General features: G+C 46.5%; 1 protein-coding gene across 1 annotated transcript in view; it reads right to left on the bottom strand.

The window, feature by feature from the left end:
* The window catches only part of PLXNA4 (plexin A4), a 749,270-nt gene that overhangs the window by 665,829 nt on the left and 66,210 nt on the right, over positions 1-17,231 (bottom strand). The window contains exon 3 of the mRNA XM_054988198.1: positions 16,228-16,410. Within this exon, the coding sequence (XP_054844173.1) occupies positions 16,228-16,410 (183 nt within the window). The remainder of the gene's footprint in view (positions 1-16,227; positions 16,411-17,231) is intronic.

Below are 17,231 nucleotides of genomic sequence, written 5' to 3'. Positions count from 1 at the left end.
ATTCCTGGAAATTCACAAATGGAACCTTGGGAGGGGAAAGACCTCAGTGAGGTATAATGCCACTGAGTCCATCCTCGAAAGCTGTCATTTTGTCCTAGTAAAGAGTCCAGTCGCCCCTTTAAGACTAACCAAATTTATTGTAGCATAAGCTTTCAAGACCCGCAGCTCTCTTCGGCATCTGACGTTCGATACATCTGATGAAGAGAGCTGTGGTTCTCGAAAGCTTATGCTACAATAAAGTTGGTTAGTCTTAAAGGTGTTACTGGACTCTTTACTATTTTGTAACTACAGACTAACAGGTCTAACTCTTCAGGATATTGTCCTAGGGAACTGATTTCTGTAGTCTGGAGATCAGTTGTAATTCTGGGAGATTGCCAGCCCCCACCTGGAGGCTGGCAACCCTAGGCACAGTCCCACCTCTGCCTCATCATTTGCAAATCCTAGTCTGCCCTTTCCTCAAAGCATCTCTAAAAGCCTCTATTTATCTGTTTGCTTCCTTCCATTTCGACTTGGCTCCCTCCCAAAGGCTCAGATCAAGTGGCAACAGTTAAAAATAAAAACATACAACAGAAACCAAACACCCAATTAAATTCAAGTTACTGCATGTCTGCTTTAATCTTGGCTGTTGAGTGGCAGCCCAAGAGGAAAACTTTTGTCAGTTTTTCTGAAAAGGCTTTGGGATCATTTTTTGATGGGCTGCTAGGGAAAGGAAGTGCCACAGGTTTGGCGTGGCCACAGAGTGCGCCATTTTCCATGCCTTTGAGTTTGCAATCTGGGTGATACAGTCAATGTGGCACTCTCAGTTTATCCTTCGGGCCATGATGGTATGATAAGGATCAGGCCTTCGTAAGCCATACAGGGTTTCGTAAGGCCAACATCCACATTTCTAATTTTGCCTGGAAGATACCTGGAAACTGACACAGATGGAGTGACATATTCTGCAGCATTCAAAGCATCAGTCTCCCAGGGCTGCCCACCATACTGCATATTACAGTAGTCTGATTTTGAGGTGCAAAGTTGCAAATGAACCCATGCTGTACAGAGGTTAGAAAGCTGAAGTAGAATCTGTGAGGTCCTGTTTCAGCCCCCCACTCTGCTAGGGTTGCCAGGTGCCCTTAGCTTCCGGGTGGGAGGTGGGCGACCTGGCACTTACCTTCCTCCTGCCTTTGCACATGCATGCTCCCAGCCTGCATAATGATGTCACTTCCAGGAAGGGACATCACCATGCAGGCCACGTGCCACCCCTGGGAATGCTCCAGCGCACTGCAAGGGCCCGAATAGGGTTGCTGCAGAGCGTGGGAGCTCTACCATAGCAGTGCAACAGGTCCGGGAGTGCTCCTGCACTCTTCAGTAGCCTGAATTGGGCTGCTGCCATATGCGGGAGTGTGCACTGGGAGGCACGTTCCCTACCTTTTCCCCCACCGGCCTGGCAAGTGTAGGCAGGGTGGAAGGTGGGAGTGGGCGGCTGGCAACCCTACACTCTGCTATGATATTTGCTGAGTTATTTCAGGCTGCTCATTCCCTCTCAGTCCATCATACCTTACGTGGGTTGTTGTGCAACTGAAATTGCACTGGGAAAACCACGTGCACCTCCCCGAGCTAGTCAGCTGAAGGTAAGATGTGGCAAACAGAAGCCAAGGAGGAGTTCCTGCCTTTATCACTTGCTTACCTTGAGGCTCCAGAAAAGACCATCTCGTTCAATTCTTCTTCTGGCTATCGTTATTCCCAACTTGCACAGTCAGAGAGCCTGTAGCTGTTTCCTCACTGCCAAATGCGCTATCAGTACCTAGAGTCTCCCCCTCCCCGCCCACCTCACCCCAAAAGGCAGAGAAACAGAACGGATGTCTAGCATGCCAATATCTCTATCCAACTGGTGGCTCCTGAACACACCAGAGAGCAAGCGCCAGGTCATTAAAAAATGAAATACAGGATGCGAAAGAATAGGACTGACGGAGGTGGCAACCAGGGGAGCGAAGATTGCTGACAGATGGGTGAGGAGCGGCGCTCCTGGCAGAAGAAAGAGAGGGCTTTGCATGGCCTTATCAGGGACTGGCTGCTATTCCAAGCGGCTCTCTGATAACATAGAGGGCTTAATCAAATATGCAAACGGGACCCTATCTGGAGGAGGAGGAGATGGAGAATAAACCTAGAGATGGGGTGTTGAAGGGCAAGCTTCAAAAATAATTCAAAGCCAGGCAGGGAGGGGGAGGAAGGGAGGGACTGTCCCCGCCCCAACCCCATTTTGACAAAATTTGTTTTCTGAAGATTTAATGAAAGCAAAACTAATTAGGAGAATCACCCGTAAGCTAGCTGCCTTTAAGTGGGGTCAGCAGGGCAGAGATGTCGCAGGGAAAAGCAGAGAGGCTAAAAACAGCTAAAGAAATTTGGGAAGTAAAAAAAAAAGAAAGAAGGGCTTCTAAGGAGCCATGTACAAGATGGAGACCACCATCACAGCTGGTCAAAGATTTCTATATGTCTTCCTATCTTAGGCATGAGAGAGCCAGTTTGGTGTAGTGATTAAGAGCAGCAGGACTCTAATCTGGAGAGCCAGGTTGGATTCCCCACTCCTCCGCTTGAAGCCAGCCGGGTGACCTTGGGTCAGTCACAGCTTCTCAGAGCTCTCTCAGCCTCACCCACTTCACAGGGTGATTGTCATGAGAATAATGATAACACACTTTGTAAACTTCTCTGAGTGGGTGTTAAGTTGTCCTGAAGGGCGGTATATAAATCGAATGTTGTTATTGTTGTTGTTATGAAGCTGGGCATTCCTGAATTGAACTCTATAGTCTGAATCTTGATAGCTCATGGCTACAATTTTACCAGAGATGTTGAGGAACTCAGGTTGAGCCCTGCATCTCCGGACGCACTAGAAGTGCGGGGCGGGGGCAGGGGATCTCCCATCCCCGCTCCCCACACCCCGCCCCCACTTACCTGAACAGCAGGGGGGCGCACCTTCCTTGCAGGGACACTCCTGTGCTCTGCAGCACCCAAAACAAGCCTGTTTGCCATGGACCAGGCTCATTTTGAGGCACTGCAAAGCGCAAGAACGCTCCTGCACTCTGCAGCACCTCAAAACCGGGCCTGATCCGTGGCAGAATGGCCCTTTTCAGGCACGTTCTGCAGTGCCTGGCTGTGCGATGATGTCACCCTGAAGTGACATCATCACACCTGTGGGGGCACGTGCACGTGCTCCGCGTGCGCACCCCCTTCTCCCCAAAGGTATGTTCCAGGCCCCTGTCCCCCGCTGGGAGATTGAGGGTGCCTGGCAACCCTAGCTCCAAGTGTCATACAGAGTTCTCCCTTTCTCATGTCATGTTCACAACAATCCTGTGAGGTAGTTTATTAGGCTGAGAGACTTGGCCTGCACAGATGCACAAACACAGGGAGTTCAATCCCAGATAGTGGAGGCCAAGCCACCTTATGGGTCTAGGGCAAGTCCCGCCATTTCCCCCCACAACTGTGCATACAAATCTGGTTCAAATGTCCTTTCTGCTCTTCTTTGAATATCAGAAGCCCTACTTAGAAGGGTGGGTTGGAACTTTGGTTGCCATCTCTGGGTTGGAAATTTCCTGGAGATTTGGGGGTGGTGCCTGGGGAGGGACCTTGGTAGGGTATCATAGAATCATAGAATCATAGAGTTGGAAGGGGCCATACAGACCATCTAGTGCAACCCCCTGCCCAGTGCAGGATCAGCCTAGAGCATCTCTGACAAGTATTCATCCAGCCTCTTCTTGAAAACTGCCAGTGAGGGGGAGCTCACCACCTCCCTAGGCAGCTGATTCCACCTTTGAACTACTCTGACCGTGAAAAAGTTTTTCCTAATATCCAGCCGGTACCTTTCTGCATGTAATTTAAGCCCATTGCTTTGGGCCCTACCCTCTGCTGCTAACTGGAATAGCTCCTTGCCCTCCTCCTGGCATAATGCCATAGAGTCCAAATCAGCCATTTTTTCCAAGGGAACTGGTTTCTCTCAGTTGAAGATCAGTTATAATTCAGTTGTAATTCCAAGAGATCTTCTGGGCCCTCTTGAAGTTTAGCAACTCTCATTGGAACTTGGGTTGCTTATGGATACAAAATGGACAAAAAGAGAAACAAGTCAGCCCTAGGCCCAATTCCCAGGAAAGCTGTGACAAGAACTTTTTTCCCCATTCCAAAGCTTGTTCTTTGGGTACATAAAAATGCACAGCACAGCACTGCTGACGAAACACAATCGGCAGCCGAGAGCTGCCAGGCTTTGAAGTAGAGATTGGATCTAGAGGGGATTAGATCTTCCATTTGCAAATCTCATTCCATGGTCACAAGATCCACATCTCCAATGACATGCCGTGTCGCCTCTAAAATCAGAACATCGGATAAAACGGTGTCCAGCCCATAAAAAAGGGAGAAGGTGAGGCCAAATGAAAGAAATGACTTTCGGGAGGAGAAATGATGGAGGTCAGAAAGCAGGGGTGGAATGAAAGTTGTGAGAAATAATGAACACACAGAGAGAGAAATTATTCTCTCTCCAAAACCCCCATAGATTTCTGGCTCATTCATTCAATCTCACGGGCGAGAGATTCTGCACAAACCAGATAAATGTGCTTTTTTCACACAAAATGCATAATCATACTCAAGGATTTAATTGCCACAAAATCATACGACCCAGAAGTTTTGATCTGACAGTGATAGAGAAAAGACACCACAATGCACAATGACAGCTCATCAAGGACAGTTAAATGGTACGTCCACGTTCAGAGACTGCGTTCCTCCCACACCTGACACTGAAGCACTGACGAGTTTCCTCGGGAGATGTGGCAAGGCACTTTGGAAGAGGATGAGCTTGGGAGCTTTGGGTCTACTCTAGGAAGGCAAGTGTTTCTGTTAAGAGGGCAAACCAAAGCCCAAGTAATAGAAACCCAGCTTTAGATCATCTAGTCCAAATCTTTCTTGTGGCATGAGACACTGGCAGCTGAGAAGAACGGGGCAAAGGAAGGCCATACAGGAGGGAACTCTACAGCCAGTTTGGTGTAGTGGTTAAGAGCACGGGACTCTAATCTGGAGAGCCGGGTTTGATTCCCCACTCCTCCACAAAGCCAGCTGGGTGACCTTGGGCGAGTCACAGTTCTCTTGAGCTCTCTCAGCCCCACCCACCTCACAGGGTGATTGTTGTGGGGTAATAATAACACTTTGTAAACCGCTCTGAGTGGGCATTAAGTTGTCCTGAAGGGCGGTATATAAATCGAATGTTATTATTATTATTATTAATCAGCTGCAGCAAATTTCCTAGCTGGTCAGGCCGACCAGCAAGCCTGCCGTCTGCTCTGTTCGGTGTCAGTTATCTTCCTTTGCTAGTTGTGAATGGTGGCCCAAAAGCTGAATTCCCTGCCTCCCTTCTCTCAGGCTGCAGGTCCGAGATCCATTGGGGCCTCTCGTCCTGACGAACAAGCCTCAATTTAACATTTTGATGGAAGGGGCCGTTCTCCACCTTGTCAGAAAATGAATAATTTGCGCACACAAAAAACACCACTCCGCGCCCCATGCATCGAAGAAGTTTTCATATTCCGCCAGTGTTCTACCCAATTATCCAAGCCCACATGTGATGATCATTGCTTGGCTGCATTTCTCTCTGCTATCTCTTTATCCCAGGAATGTGTTCGGAAGTAAACAAGGCCACCTCCCTTCTCGACCCCACGGCAACACACACCTGTAAGATCCAAACAACCAAAACAAGACTAAATTGCCGCAAGAATCACCTCTTCCACCCACATTGCCTGAAAGCAAAGTCGCCGGAATCACAGGGTGGGTGGGAACAGTTCGAGGATATCTTGGGGTGCAAACGTTGGAAAACAACATGACAATCAAAGGATGAGTGCTGCACGTCCCTAGGGCTGCCAAACTCCAGGCAATAGCTGGAGATCTCCCAGCAGTACAACTGATCTCCAGGAGAAAATGCAGGATTGGAGTCCAGTAGCACTTTAGAAACCAACAAGATTTTCAGAGCATAAGATTTCGAGAATCAGAACTCCCTTCTCGAAAGCTTGCACCCTGAAAATTTTGTTGGTCTCTAAGGTGCCACTGGACTCCAATACTGATGTTCTACTGCAGACCAACACAGCTACCGACCAAAAATTATCCTCTCGGACTCGGAGAAAATGATTGCTTTGGAGGGAGGAATCTATGGCACTTTACCAGGCTGAGGTCCCTCCCCTCCCCAAATACTCCCTTCTTGATGCTCCACCCTCACAATCTCCAGGGATTTCCCAACCTGGAGCTGGCAACTTCATTGTTTTGTCAGAGGCAACACCAGTCTCAACAGTGAAGATAAGCCTCAGGGTCCAACCTGAAGTCTTTCCTTTTATTCTTTAGCATTTGAAGAACTGCAATAAGAGGCTCAGTGGAGACTAGTCTCCAAGGAGGAGGCGTGGTTCTGTAGTAGAGAATCTCCTTGGCATGCAGAAGGTCCCAGGTTCAATCTTCAACGTCTCCAGTTAAAAGGACCAGGCATCTGACGAAGAGAGCTGTGGTTCTCAAAAGCTTATGTTTTAAAAAGTTGGCTAGTCTTAAAGGTGCTACTGGACTCTTTACTATTTTACAACTACAGACTAAAACGGGAAAGAGTCCAGTAGCACCTTTAAGACTAACCAACTTTACTGTAGCATAAGCTTTCGAGAATCATAGTTCTCTTCGTCAGATGCATGCATTGGTTAGTCTTAAAGGTGCTACTGGACTCTTTTCTGTTTTGCTACTACAGACTAACTCGGCTAACTCCTGGATCTAAAACTAAAACGGTTAACTCCTCTGGCAGTAGGTGATGTGAACGACTTCCCCTTGAGACCCTCGAGAGATTTGGCCAGTCAGATAGGCAATGCCAATCTTGACAGACCAATGGTCTGATACAGTATAAGGCATGTGCACTGAAATAATAACAACATTTGATTTATATGCCGCCATTCAGGACAACTTAATGCCCACTCAGAGTGGTTTACAAAGTATGCCATTATTATCCCCACAACAAACACCCTGTGAGGTGGGTGGGGCTGAGAGAGCTCCAAGAGAGCTGTGACTGACCCAAGGTCACCATGCTGGCTTCAAGTAGAGGAGTGGGGAATCAAACCCAGCTCTCCAGATTAGAGTCCCGTGCTCTTAACCACTACACCAAACTGGCTCTCAAATGAAACTGACACAATACACAGCAATAGAGCAAGCTGAGGAGGAGAGTTGCAGAGGACAGGCGAAAAGTTAAGCCCCACTCCAGTCTCCTGATTCTGTCTTGCAAATTCCTTCCACCACCACAAACTATATGGACACCTTAAATAGTATTAGGAATTTCATGCTTGTTGCCACACGGCAATGACTCATTCTCCAGTCTTGCTAAAGCATCCCGATTCAGCAAGAGCAGCACAACACCCAAAACTGCACAGGTGTAACAGTTGTGCTCTACCACACACTTCCTCACCCAGGGACAGTTCATCTAGAGCTCCCCCATTCCTTGGCCATTCAAATCCAAAATCATAATTCTAACACCTTTCAGCAATCCCTAGCAGCGCCTAAGAGATGCTGCTCATCGCTTAATATGAGTTTTCTGCAGATGTAGTTCTGCACAGGTCTGCATTGCCTAGATGAAGCTTTGCTCTCGTCATGTCAAGAAGTCTCACCACTGGAGTGCAACTCGCTAGATTGCCATCAAATGGCCAGGCAGGATTATTTATTATCATCCCGTCTTGCAAGATGTCACCTCACTCATCATGGAAGGGAAGTATCTTCCCCAACGCAACCAGACAGCCGCACAGCCCCATATATCAATATTTCATGACAGCTCAAGACAGGGGAAAAAAATCCACTTTGAGACAAATATACCAAACCCAACCGGAGCAGCAGGGAAGCAATTAGTGGGAATGGGATCGGCCCAAGACGCCGCAAGTCCATATATCTTGGGCAAGATGCCACAAGCTTTTTAACAGCCACAGGTGCCCCGGACTTTGGCTTAGCATCTCAGAGGAAGGCAAATTCACAGATGACAGATGTGCGCTCCAAACTTTTAAATCAGCAGTTTGCAACCTAGCAAGTCCTGCACCATAGAGAGTTGTGCTATACACGGTAATTTGCCTTGAGATCTTCATGGTGGTGTGTATGTGTGTGTTTAACCTCTCCGTTCCACATTCCTCCTCCTTCTCTACCACTCAAGCTGTCTTGTTCCTTTCCCTTTGTTGTCTTGGTTACGTGGCCAGTCTCCCGATACGTTACTCGTTTTCATTTTAATAATACGCTCCTGTAAAGCACAATATTTTACTTCAATTGCAAGTGTCACTGGAAAAATTCCTTTGACGTGGTTGACATTTGTATATCAACCAAACTGATGCTGCTTTATGATTCCGGGTACTTTGCAAGACTCGCACGAATTGGACGTCTCGGGAGCGTGAAATACGATCTGTATCATCTTTTATATAAACATATAAACAACAAACATCAATCAATTCTAAAACTGCACAGGGGGAGAAAAGAAGACAAGCAAAGTTTTCCAAACTGTCATCTTAATTCTTGAGGAAAAGTTGACAATATAAGGACTTAAAACCAGAGAGAATATACATCACAGGAACATATTACTAGTAATAATAACTTGACTCAAGACTGGATTACTGCAACATGCTCAACGCGGGGCTGCCCTTGAAGACTATTTGGAAACTGTACCCACCACAGACAACAGCAGACCGTTTGTAATCAGGGGCTAACTGCTGGGATCTTACAATTCACATTTTGCAATCTCTTCATTGGCTACTCATCCGTTTTCCAGGTACAGTTTAAGGTACTGGTGTGTGTGTTATGTGCCGTCAAGTTGCCTTTGATTTATGGTGACCCTGTAGGGATGCCAGACCCCCAGCAGGGGTGGAGGATCTCCCGCCCCCGCCCCCACTTACCTGACAAGCGGGAGGGGCGTGCACCTTCCATGCACGCTCCCCTGCGGAGCTGTGCGCTCCCACGCACAGCAGCCACCAGGATCAGACCTGTTTTGGCCCAAATTGGGGCCACTGCGGAGCTCGGGAATGCTCCTGTGCTCTGCAGTAGCCCAAAACGGGCCTGATCCATGCCAAAATGGGGGCGTTTCGGGCCTGTTTTGGTGCTGATCTGGCCCATTTGGGGCCGCTGCAGAGAGCAGGAGCACTCCTGCACTCCACAGTGGCTCAAAACAGGCCCAATCTGCACCAAAACAGGCCCGTTTCAGGTGCTGCGGGGCACATTTTGGGCTGCTGTGGAGGGCAGGAGAGTTCTTGCATGCCGCAGCAGCCCCCAACCCAAGCCCCTGTGGAGTGTGGGTGTGCTCCTAGGGCTGCGTGATGACATCACTTCCGGAAAGTGATGTCATCACACTTGAGGGAGCATGCGCGCACTTCGCGTGCGTGCTCCCCCCCTCAATGGTAAGAGCCAGGGCCCAATCCCCAGCTGGTACATTGAGGGGGCCTGGCAACCCTATGACCCTATGAATGAAAGACTTCCAAAATGTCTTATGGGTCTTTAAAGCCTTGCATGGCCTGGGGCTAGGCGTGCCATGTGCCAACTTTGGTCAGACAATCTGCTGAGGAAGGGCCCTCCCTCTTCGGCCTGAAGGAGAAATAAGGGGGGTGAAAATTACATAGACTACGTACTGATGTCTGGGCAAAACCCAGGTAATACCATAGAGTTTCTGCCCAGACATGATGTTGGCATGTAGCCCAACATTATTTTCACCCCTTGCTGTACTCCCAAAGCTCCCAGGGACGCCAGCCCATTTGACATCTCTACGTGCGGCCCATATATCTGAAGGATCATCTCTTGTCTCTCCCAACATATGTGGCAACTTTTGGATGTATATCCCCCCCACCCCACCAACTAAGCTGTGGCCATCAAACCAAACAGTAAAGGGCTTTTTCAGTGGTGGCCCCTCTTTCCTGAAATGACTTCCAAGAAAAGCTGAGGAAGGCCCCCACCCTGGTGGGAATGAAAACACAGAAATCATCATAGGGACCTTTTAATGTTAGCTGTTTATTTCATTAAATGTATATGGGTTTTCTTTATTTATAATTTACTGTGTGCATTTTTGCTTTGTTACTCACCTCAAGTCCTAGTTGTTTGAAGAAAAGAGGGGTTATAAATATTTTAAATAAAATGTCATTCTAAAGCACTTTAGAGAGAGTTCAAAGTGCTCCACACCTATTATTTTGCTTTAATCCTTACAACAAACTTGTAATGTAGGCAAGTATTTTGGCATTATGGGGGTGAGAAAAAGTACCCTGCTTAAGGCCACCTTAGTGAGTCCACAGCAGAGATGAGATCTGAACTGAAAATACCTTCCTACTCTGCAGTTCAGTCTCTTACAGACATTATGTGACAGCAGCTCTCATTATAATCCAAACCATGAGGGGCCAAAACCATCCAACGGAATTAACCAATACAACCTCCTTTTACATTGACTGGATCTTTTGTTCTATTTCTATGTCTTTTGTGCTATTTCTATGTCTTTTATTCTATGTCTTTGTCTAAGACAAAGCATCACAGCTGCAACCACAGTGAACAATGCTGCGCATGTACACAGAACGCATAACAAGAGGGTGGTGCTTTTCTGCCCTGCTGTAGCAACTGTTTTGGATACAGCTGGACACATGCAGAACAGATTATACTCCCCTACCGAAGCACACTAGGCTTATCTAGAGCATCTCATGGAAGGCTAAGAAGAGCACTAGGCCTGCCATTCCCACCCACCCCCCCGGGGCGGGGGATCCCCTGCTCCTACCCTTCCCTCCCCTGTGCTCACTTACTTGGCCAGCAGGGGGCTTGCTCCCCAGGGCACTCCCCAGGGATGCAGTGCACCCCTGGGCGGTGCAGCACGCTCCCACGGCCACAGCAGCCAAATTGCACCCCACACAGCACCCCACAAAAGGCCTGTTTTGGGCTGAACTGTGCCACTCGGGGAGCGTGGAGGAGTGCCCTTTGCCCCGCACAGCCACCTTTGACCAGCATGATGACGTCACTTCACGGAAGTGACATCATCACGCAAGCCAGGAGCACGCGTGCAAAGAAAAAGACCTAGGACAGGTCAGGGTAAGTACCAGGCTCCCAATCTCCTGCCGGAGGAGTCAAGGGACCTGGCAACCCTAGAGAGCATGCTCAGTTAATCACCAATCACTCACTCTCAGCTTCACTTTCCAGACAGGGTTGTTGTTGGGAAGATAAAATGAAGGAGACCCATTCACACTGGAGGAAGGGTGGGATAAAAATGTACTAGGACTGATGGTCTTGTTGAACCCCTGGAGACTGCTGGAAAAATTGTGGGGAGGAAGGGAACTTTGCCCATTGTTGGTGGAGGTGTAAACATATTGAATCATTTTGGAAAATAACAGGATACGAAATCCCCCCGATGCCAGAAATTATTCTATTGGACCAATGGGACAAATACCCAGACCAAATTTCAACCATAAGAAGAGACCTAATAGCCACCCTACTAGTAGCCACGAAGAGCGCAACGGCTACCTTTTGGAAATCCAAGTCTACACCCTCAATTGATAACTGGCACACAAAAATCTGGGACCATTATATATCAGAAAAGCTATACAATAAAATTTACCATGTAGAAAATTTTCCAAGAACCACCAACTTTATTGAGAAATGGTTTCCTTTCTTTGAATACCTCAAAAATAATAGTTCCTTACCTGGTCTTAAACTCTTTCATACATATACAAATATATACATAATCTGTCAATTTAATATGTTAGAATTTACAAGTACTTTCTCCTTGTATTTGTTCAGATATATGCTCAGATATAACCCTCTAAACTGCTTTAATATGCATCCAATTGTTACTTATTATGACATGTTATGTGTTGATTAATTTTGATGTATGTATTTATTAACGGATTTTAGTATTAACTTCTTGTATGGCTGCAAATTCATGATTGTATATAGTTTAATAGTTTATTGTTATAATTTTTTAAAATTAATTAAAATTAAATTTTAATTTAAAATTAAAATTTAAAATTTAAAATAAAATTTAAAATAAAATTTAAAATTAATTAAATTAAATTTTATTAATTCAGATTAATTAATTAATTTAATTAATTTTAAAAAAAATTTAAAAACCCTGGGAGACTTTAGCATTCCATGAAGGCGGTTCCGCTGAACTTCGCTGCAATGTAGGACACGCTCAAGGGTATGAGCGTGGCACCTTAAGAGTTAACAAAAAGTAACCTGGGCTGGGCAAGAGCACATGGTGGAGAGCTGAAGCTAGAAGGTAAGGGTTTGTTGTCTTTCTACCTTTTGCCTTTCCTAGCTACTGTGTGAGAAGCTGAGGGGGAGTGGGTTCTGTGTAGCTTGCTAGAGAGTGGTCCTGGTTAAGTTCTGTGTGGGGCTGTTGGGGGCTGAGTGAATTGCTGTTGTTTGCTGCTGGTTGGTGTGGCTCTTGGTTACAAGCCCCGCCCCCTACTGTCCTGGGGCCCTGCTGGGCTAGGCAGGAAGTGACCTTTTGAAACAAAAGGCTCCGCCTCGCCAGAGGGCGAGAGCTAAAGGGCTCTTGGCCTGTGGCTCTTAACCTGGGGGACCCGAGGGACCCGAAACTCTGCTGAGAGTACTCTGGGTATATATTTGGAAGGCAATCATGTCTACTGACCCCTTTCGCAGTCACCTGCATGGAGTGTGCCATGTTTGTTTTCCTCCCAGAAGAGAAGATGGAGTTCACTTGCCAGAAGCGTAAGCTGGTCAGGCTTTTGGAAGAAAAGGTTCAGAGCCTGGAGGAGAGGATCACCACCCTTTAGGAAATCAAGGAAGGGGAGGATTTTATTGACAAGAGCCTGGGGGCTCTGCACAGCCAAGAAGAGGAAAGTCAAGGAGAAGAAGAAAGAGTAATATTGCCAGGATTTACTCGGAATTGGCCCCATTGCATTCCACAGTGACAGCTGAACAAGGCAGAAGAGACCCGATCCATCGAGGAGAAGATCTAGATTCAGTCAAGCTCCTGCAAACTTCCACCCATCCCTCGGCTGCCATCTTGATACATGTGAACCTCATGCACATGGCACTGCAGTGACCAAAGCAGGCACAAACCAATGGACTGTTCTGCCTATGAGCAACATACCAGAATCCTCATGGTCCGATTGAACCAAGTTGTGCCACCTACAGAGCCCCTCCCTTCTTTTCTGCCCCTGAACACACTCCATCAAAGTCTTGTTTTTTTTTTAATGCATTCTGCCTCAGGCACTTCCACAGAACAACCGATTTACCCCACCGGAAGCCATTTTTCGCTCTCTGTACATCAAATGCTGTTGCCATTTTGATGTTCTTCGGTCTGGAATATCAATGAGCAGAGCATTCAATGAGCAGAGCAGAAGCATTCTTTAAACCTTCTAACAGTGAAAGGGCTCCAACTTGAAAGGATCAAAAAAAAAGAAAAGAAAAGAACTTAAAAAATGGAAAGAATCCTTCATCTTATAAATATCCTTCATCATATAAATATCCTCCAAATATTTATATGGTGGAGAGCAGACAAACATGGGTGCCCAAATTTCCAGTTCAGTTGGAAGCATCCGTAATTTGGCTTAGTAACTTGGATCCAGACATAGTCCGGTTTTTGGTGGAAGTGACATTAACACACCACCCATATTTTTGATCGATTTCCTTCTTCTGGTGCTTGGGAAACAGAGTGGAGGGGTTAGAGCGGGGTAGGAAATCTCCCGCTACCTGCGGGAAGCTGTCAATTTCCAAAGTGCCTACAGATTCAACCAGGTTGAGGAAATCCGAGATAAGCCACAGTAGAACTCTGAAACATTTACATTTTCTGTAAACGCTTTGATAGTCAGGAAGTTATCCTAAGAAGATCCATTCAGAACTTAGCCCCATTGTATTAAACAGGGCTTACTCCCAGGAACGTTTTTCTAAGGACTGCAGACCCACTGCTTCTTTCTAATTAGTTGTGTTGTGTGTCATACACTCGACACTACATATTTATTTACAAGTGAAACTAATTCTCTAAGACACACGCAACGGATTCAGTCTAATGAAAGCATTTATGATCTCAGTAATAAAGGGTTACGGGGAATCAAGGTTTCTGAAGTCTACTGATTTCAACGGAGGGGGGTCCGGCATTCAGTAAAAGGTCCAGCTATTAGATTCGCTCAAAGAAAAACTGCAAACATAAAAAGGGGGAGAGGGCTATGCATTTTGGCAGCTATGTGTATGCATCACAATAGCAACAGTAGGGGTAAGCAACTGGCAATATCCCATCCCAAAGATTACCTGTTCAGTCCCTCCTCACTAGTTTCTACACTCGGAGGTGAAACAAGCTTGTAGGGGAAAGCATCTGAGGCAATAGTATTTGCAAGCAGAATAGCTTGGAAGGACGTTTGCCTGAACACAGCATCATCGGCCTGGTCCTCTAGAAAACTACCTGTTTTACGGACACCTACTGCAGCAATAGCAGCACAGGGCACTCGTTTTCTGAGCAAAGGATTTGTGCCTTTGCCATGCACACCTGGCACACTGACCCATTTAACAGTTTAATAACAGCAGTCACAGCAAGTTGGCTAAAGAGAGCGATGCTCCTGATGCCTAGCAATATGTAACTTTGAAACATGAGAGAAGACAATTGTTCCTTCAACACCTACCCTAAATAGCACCCCTGTAGATAATTATGTCCCACGGATCAGAATTTGGGGGGAATCAGGGAAGCAATGGTCCCATTAAACACTTTCAACCTTATGTCAGAATTCGTCCCAAGCATCCAGTCCAAAGCCCAATCATTCTCCACCCAGAGAGAAGGCTTATGTTAGCCTTCTCCTTCATTTAAAAACAGAGATCCCCAAGGACTCCTATTCACGTTCTCATTCACCACCATTTACAACACAAGTCTGAGCAAAATTGCACCCTTCTTCAGGGCTTTTTTTCAGCGGGAACATGGTGGAATGGAGTTCTGGCACCTCTTAAAAATGGTCACATGGTCGGTAGCCCTGCCCCCTGATCTCCAGACAGAGGGGAGTTTAGGTTGCCCTCCGTGCCGCTGAGTGGTGCAGAGGGCGATCTAAACTCCCCTCTGTCTGGAGATCAGGGGGCAGGGCCACTGGCCATGTGACCATTTTCGCCAAGGGTGATATAAACTTTAACCCCCCCCCCTTGTTCCAGCTAACCCAAAGTGATGTCATTGTGCGGCCTTGAGTTCCACCACCTATTTTCCCAGAAAAAAAGCCCTGCCCTTCTGTAGTCCTTTCTTCACTCACCGCCAGAATATTTTCACTAGATCAAAGTCAGGAAGCGCACAGCATTCCACCAGAATGACGTTTCCTCTTACAAGAGCAGAATATACATGAGTCATTCGTTAGACCATTGCCTGCAATATACTGAGCCAATCTCTCTCCATTCGAAGGTCACCTCCGATGGATCTTGAGAGACAATCAAAGCACCTGCCAAAACCAGAGTTAAATGCCTCTTTCAGCCTCAGCGTTGGCTCCAGAATACAAATGCAGATGGCCACAAACGATAAACTGAAATTGCTGTAACAGTGGAAAGCCACTACGAAGCCAAGGGTGAATGTCCCATTCTCTTGGACGGTGCCCAAGGGAGATCAGTTCGGACGCCAAGGGAAGGACATCTCTTGATATAGAATCCGTGGTGGCAATCCAATCAGCATTAGCAGTTAAGTCCTTAAAGTAACACTTTCATTACAACGTACGCTTTTGTAGGCAAGGACAGGCATGCATTTTATGAAACAAGGTTAAGGTTCATAAAGGATTGGCCACACATCTTTAAGGTGCCCCAAGACTCGCTGTTATTTTTGCTGTAACAGAATAATACGGCTGGCCCTGTTGCTTTTACACATAATACTCATCAAAAACCAAGTTGTTTTTCATAAACTGGCATTACTGGGAATAACATTTATTCTTCAGAGAGCCAACGCTAACATCCATGCATGATTAAGCTCTGACGTTCCATGTGAGGCTGCCACGATAACAAGCAGCGCATGAGTTGTGTTTTGGAAGGCCTCTTTAAGCTATTTCCAAATGCAAGCATCCATTCCATGTGTCCATCTAGACATATACCACCCAACAGACTGCAGACTGCCACGGAGAGGACAAGATTTGGCTCAAGCTGAGTCCCAGTTAGATTCCATTTCCATTCACTAAAGCTCAGCAGGATACATCTTTAGAAAACAGAAATGACATGGACCTACAACCATCCCATTTGAGGCATCTCCTTCATTATAAACCGCACCAGATCAGGAACAGCGCATCCTACCTTTTTCAGCTTGCCGCTCTTGGTGCCCACAAAAGCCAGAGAGTGGTTCTTGTAGACGTAAGCAATGACAGACGTCATTCTGTCCCGGTCTTCGGTGAAGATGGGGAGCCCTCGCACCATCTCAGACACTCCCAGAGGGGCGTTCATATCCAGGCCACAGAAATTATCATCAATGGTCAAGAGCTGGGAACAAAAGGTAAGAGGGAAATGGTATTAAAGGCCATGCCAAGCTATTGAACACATTTAACTGCTTTCTAGAGAATCATACCACTGGTTCATTTTTCACAGTATTGACTACTCTAACTGGCAGAGGGTCTGCAGGGTTTCAGGCAGAGAAAGGCCATTTCCAACACTTATCACTGGAGATGCCATGGATTTAACTGGAGGTCTTCAGTGGGAAAGACATACTTTCCCACTGAGCTATGGCCCCCATTCTTGTACCACCAAACAAAGAAAAAGCCCCCTTTTTAGATTCTTGAATGGTGTGCTAACAGAAGTGACATTTCTTTAATGGTCCACTGAACTAGACTTTTATCCAATAAACAATTAAAAACTAAAAGCCTTCTCTCGTATGAACCTGCTCATCCACTCTGGTCATCTTCAAAGGCCCTGCTCCAGATGCCTGCCCCCATCTGAGGCCAGAAGGGTGGGCAACTCAAGAAAGGGTCTTCTTGGTTGCAGCCCCAAAACTTTGGAACTCCCTCTCCAGGGAGATTTGTCTATCTCCTTCTATCATAGTTTCCCGCTGGCAAGTGAAGACTTTTTTGTTTTGCTTGGTAGGCAAAGGTAAATGTCCAAGCACCGAGTCATTACCCCCAGTAACTGTTACTGGCCTTCCTTGCTGGTTTTGGTGTTATGTGGGTTATACGTTTTTATTGAATTATTGTATATATACTTTATTGTAAATGTTAATGTTGAAATGTTTTCATGTCTGCCACTTTGGGGGCTCTATCTGAGTATATACGACACCAGTTTGGTGTAGTGGTTAAGAGCAGCAGGACTCT

Source organism: Eublepharis macularius, chromosome 9 (assembly GCF_028583425.1).
Source record: "Eublepharis macularius isolate TG4126 chromosome 9, MPM_Emac_v1.0, whole genome shotgun sequence".
NCBI classification, from domain to species: Eukaryota; Metazoa; Chordata; class Lepidosauria; order Squamata; family Eublepharidae; genus Eublepharis; species Eublepharis macularius.
This window is presented reverse-complemented; position numbering and strand designations above follow the sequence as displayed.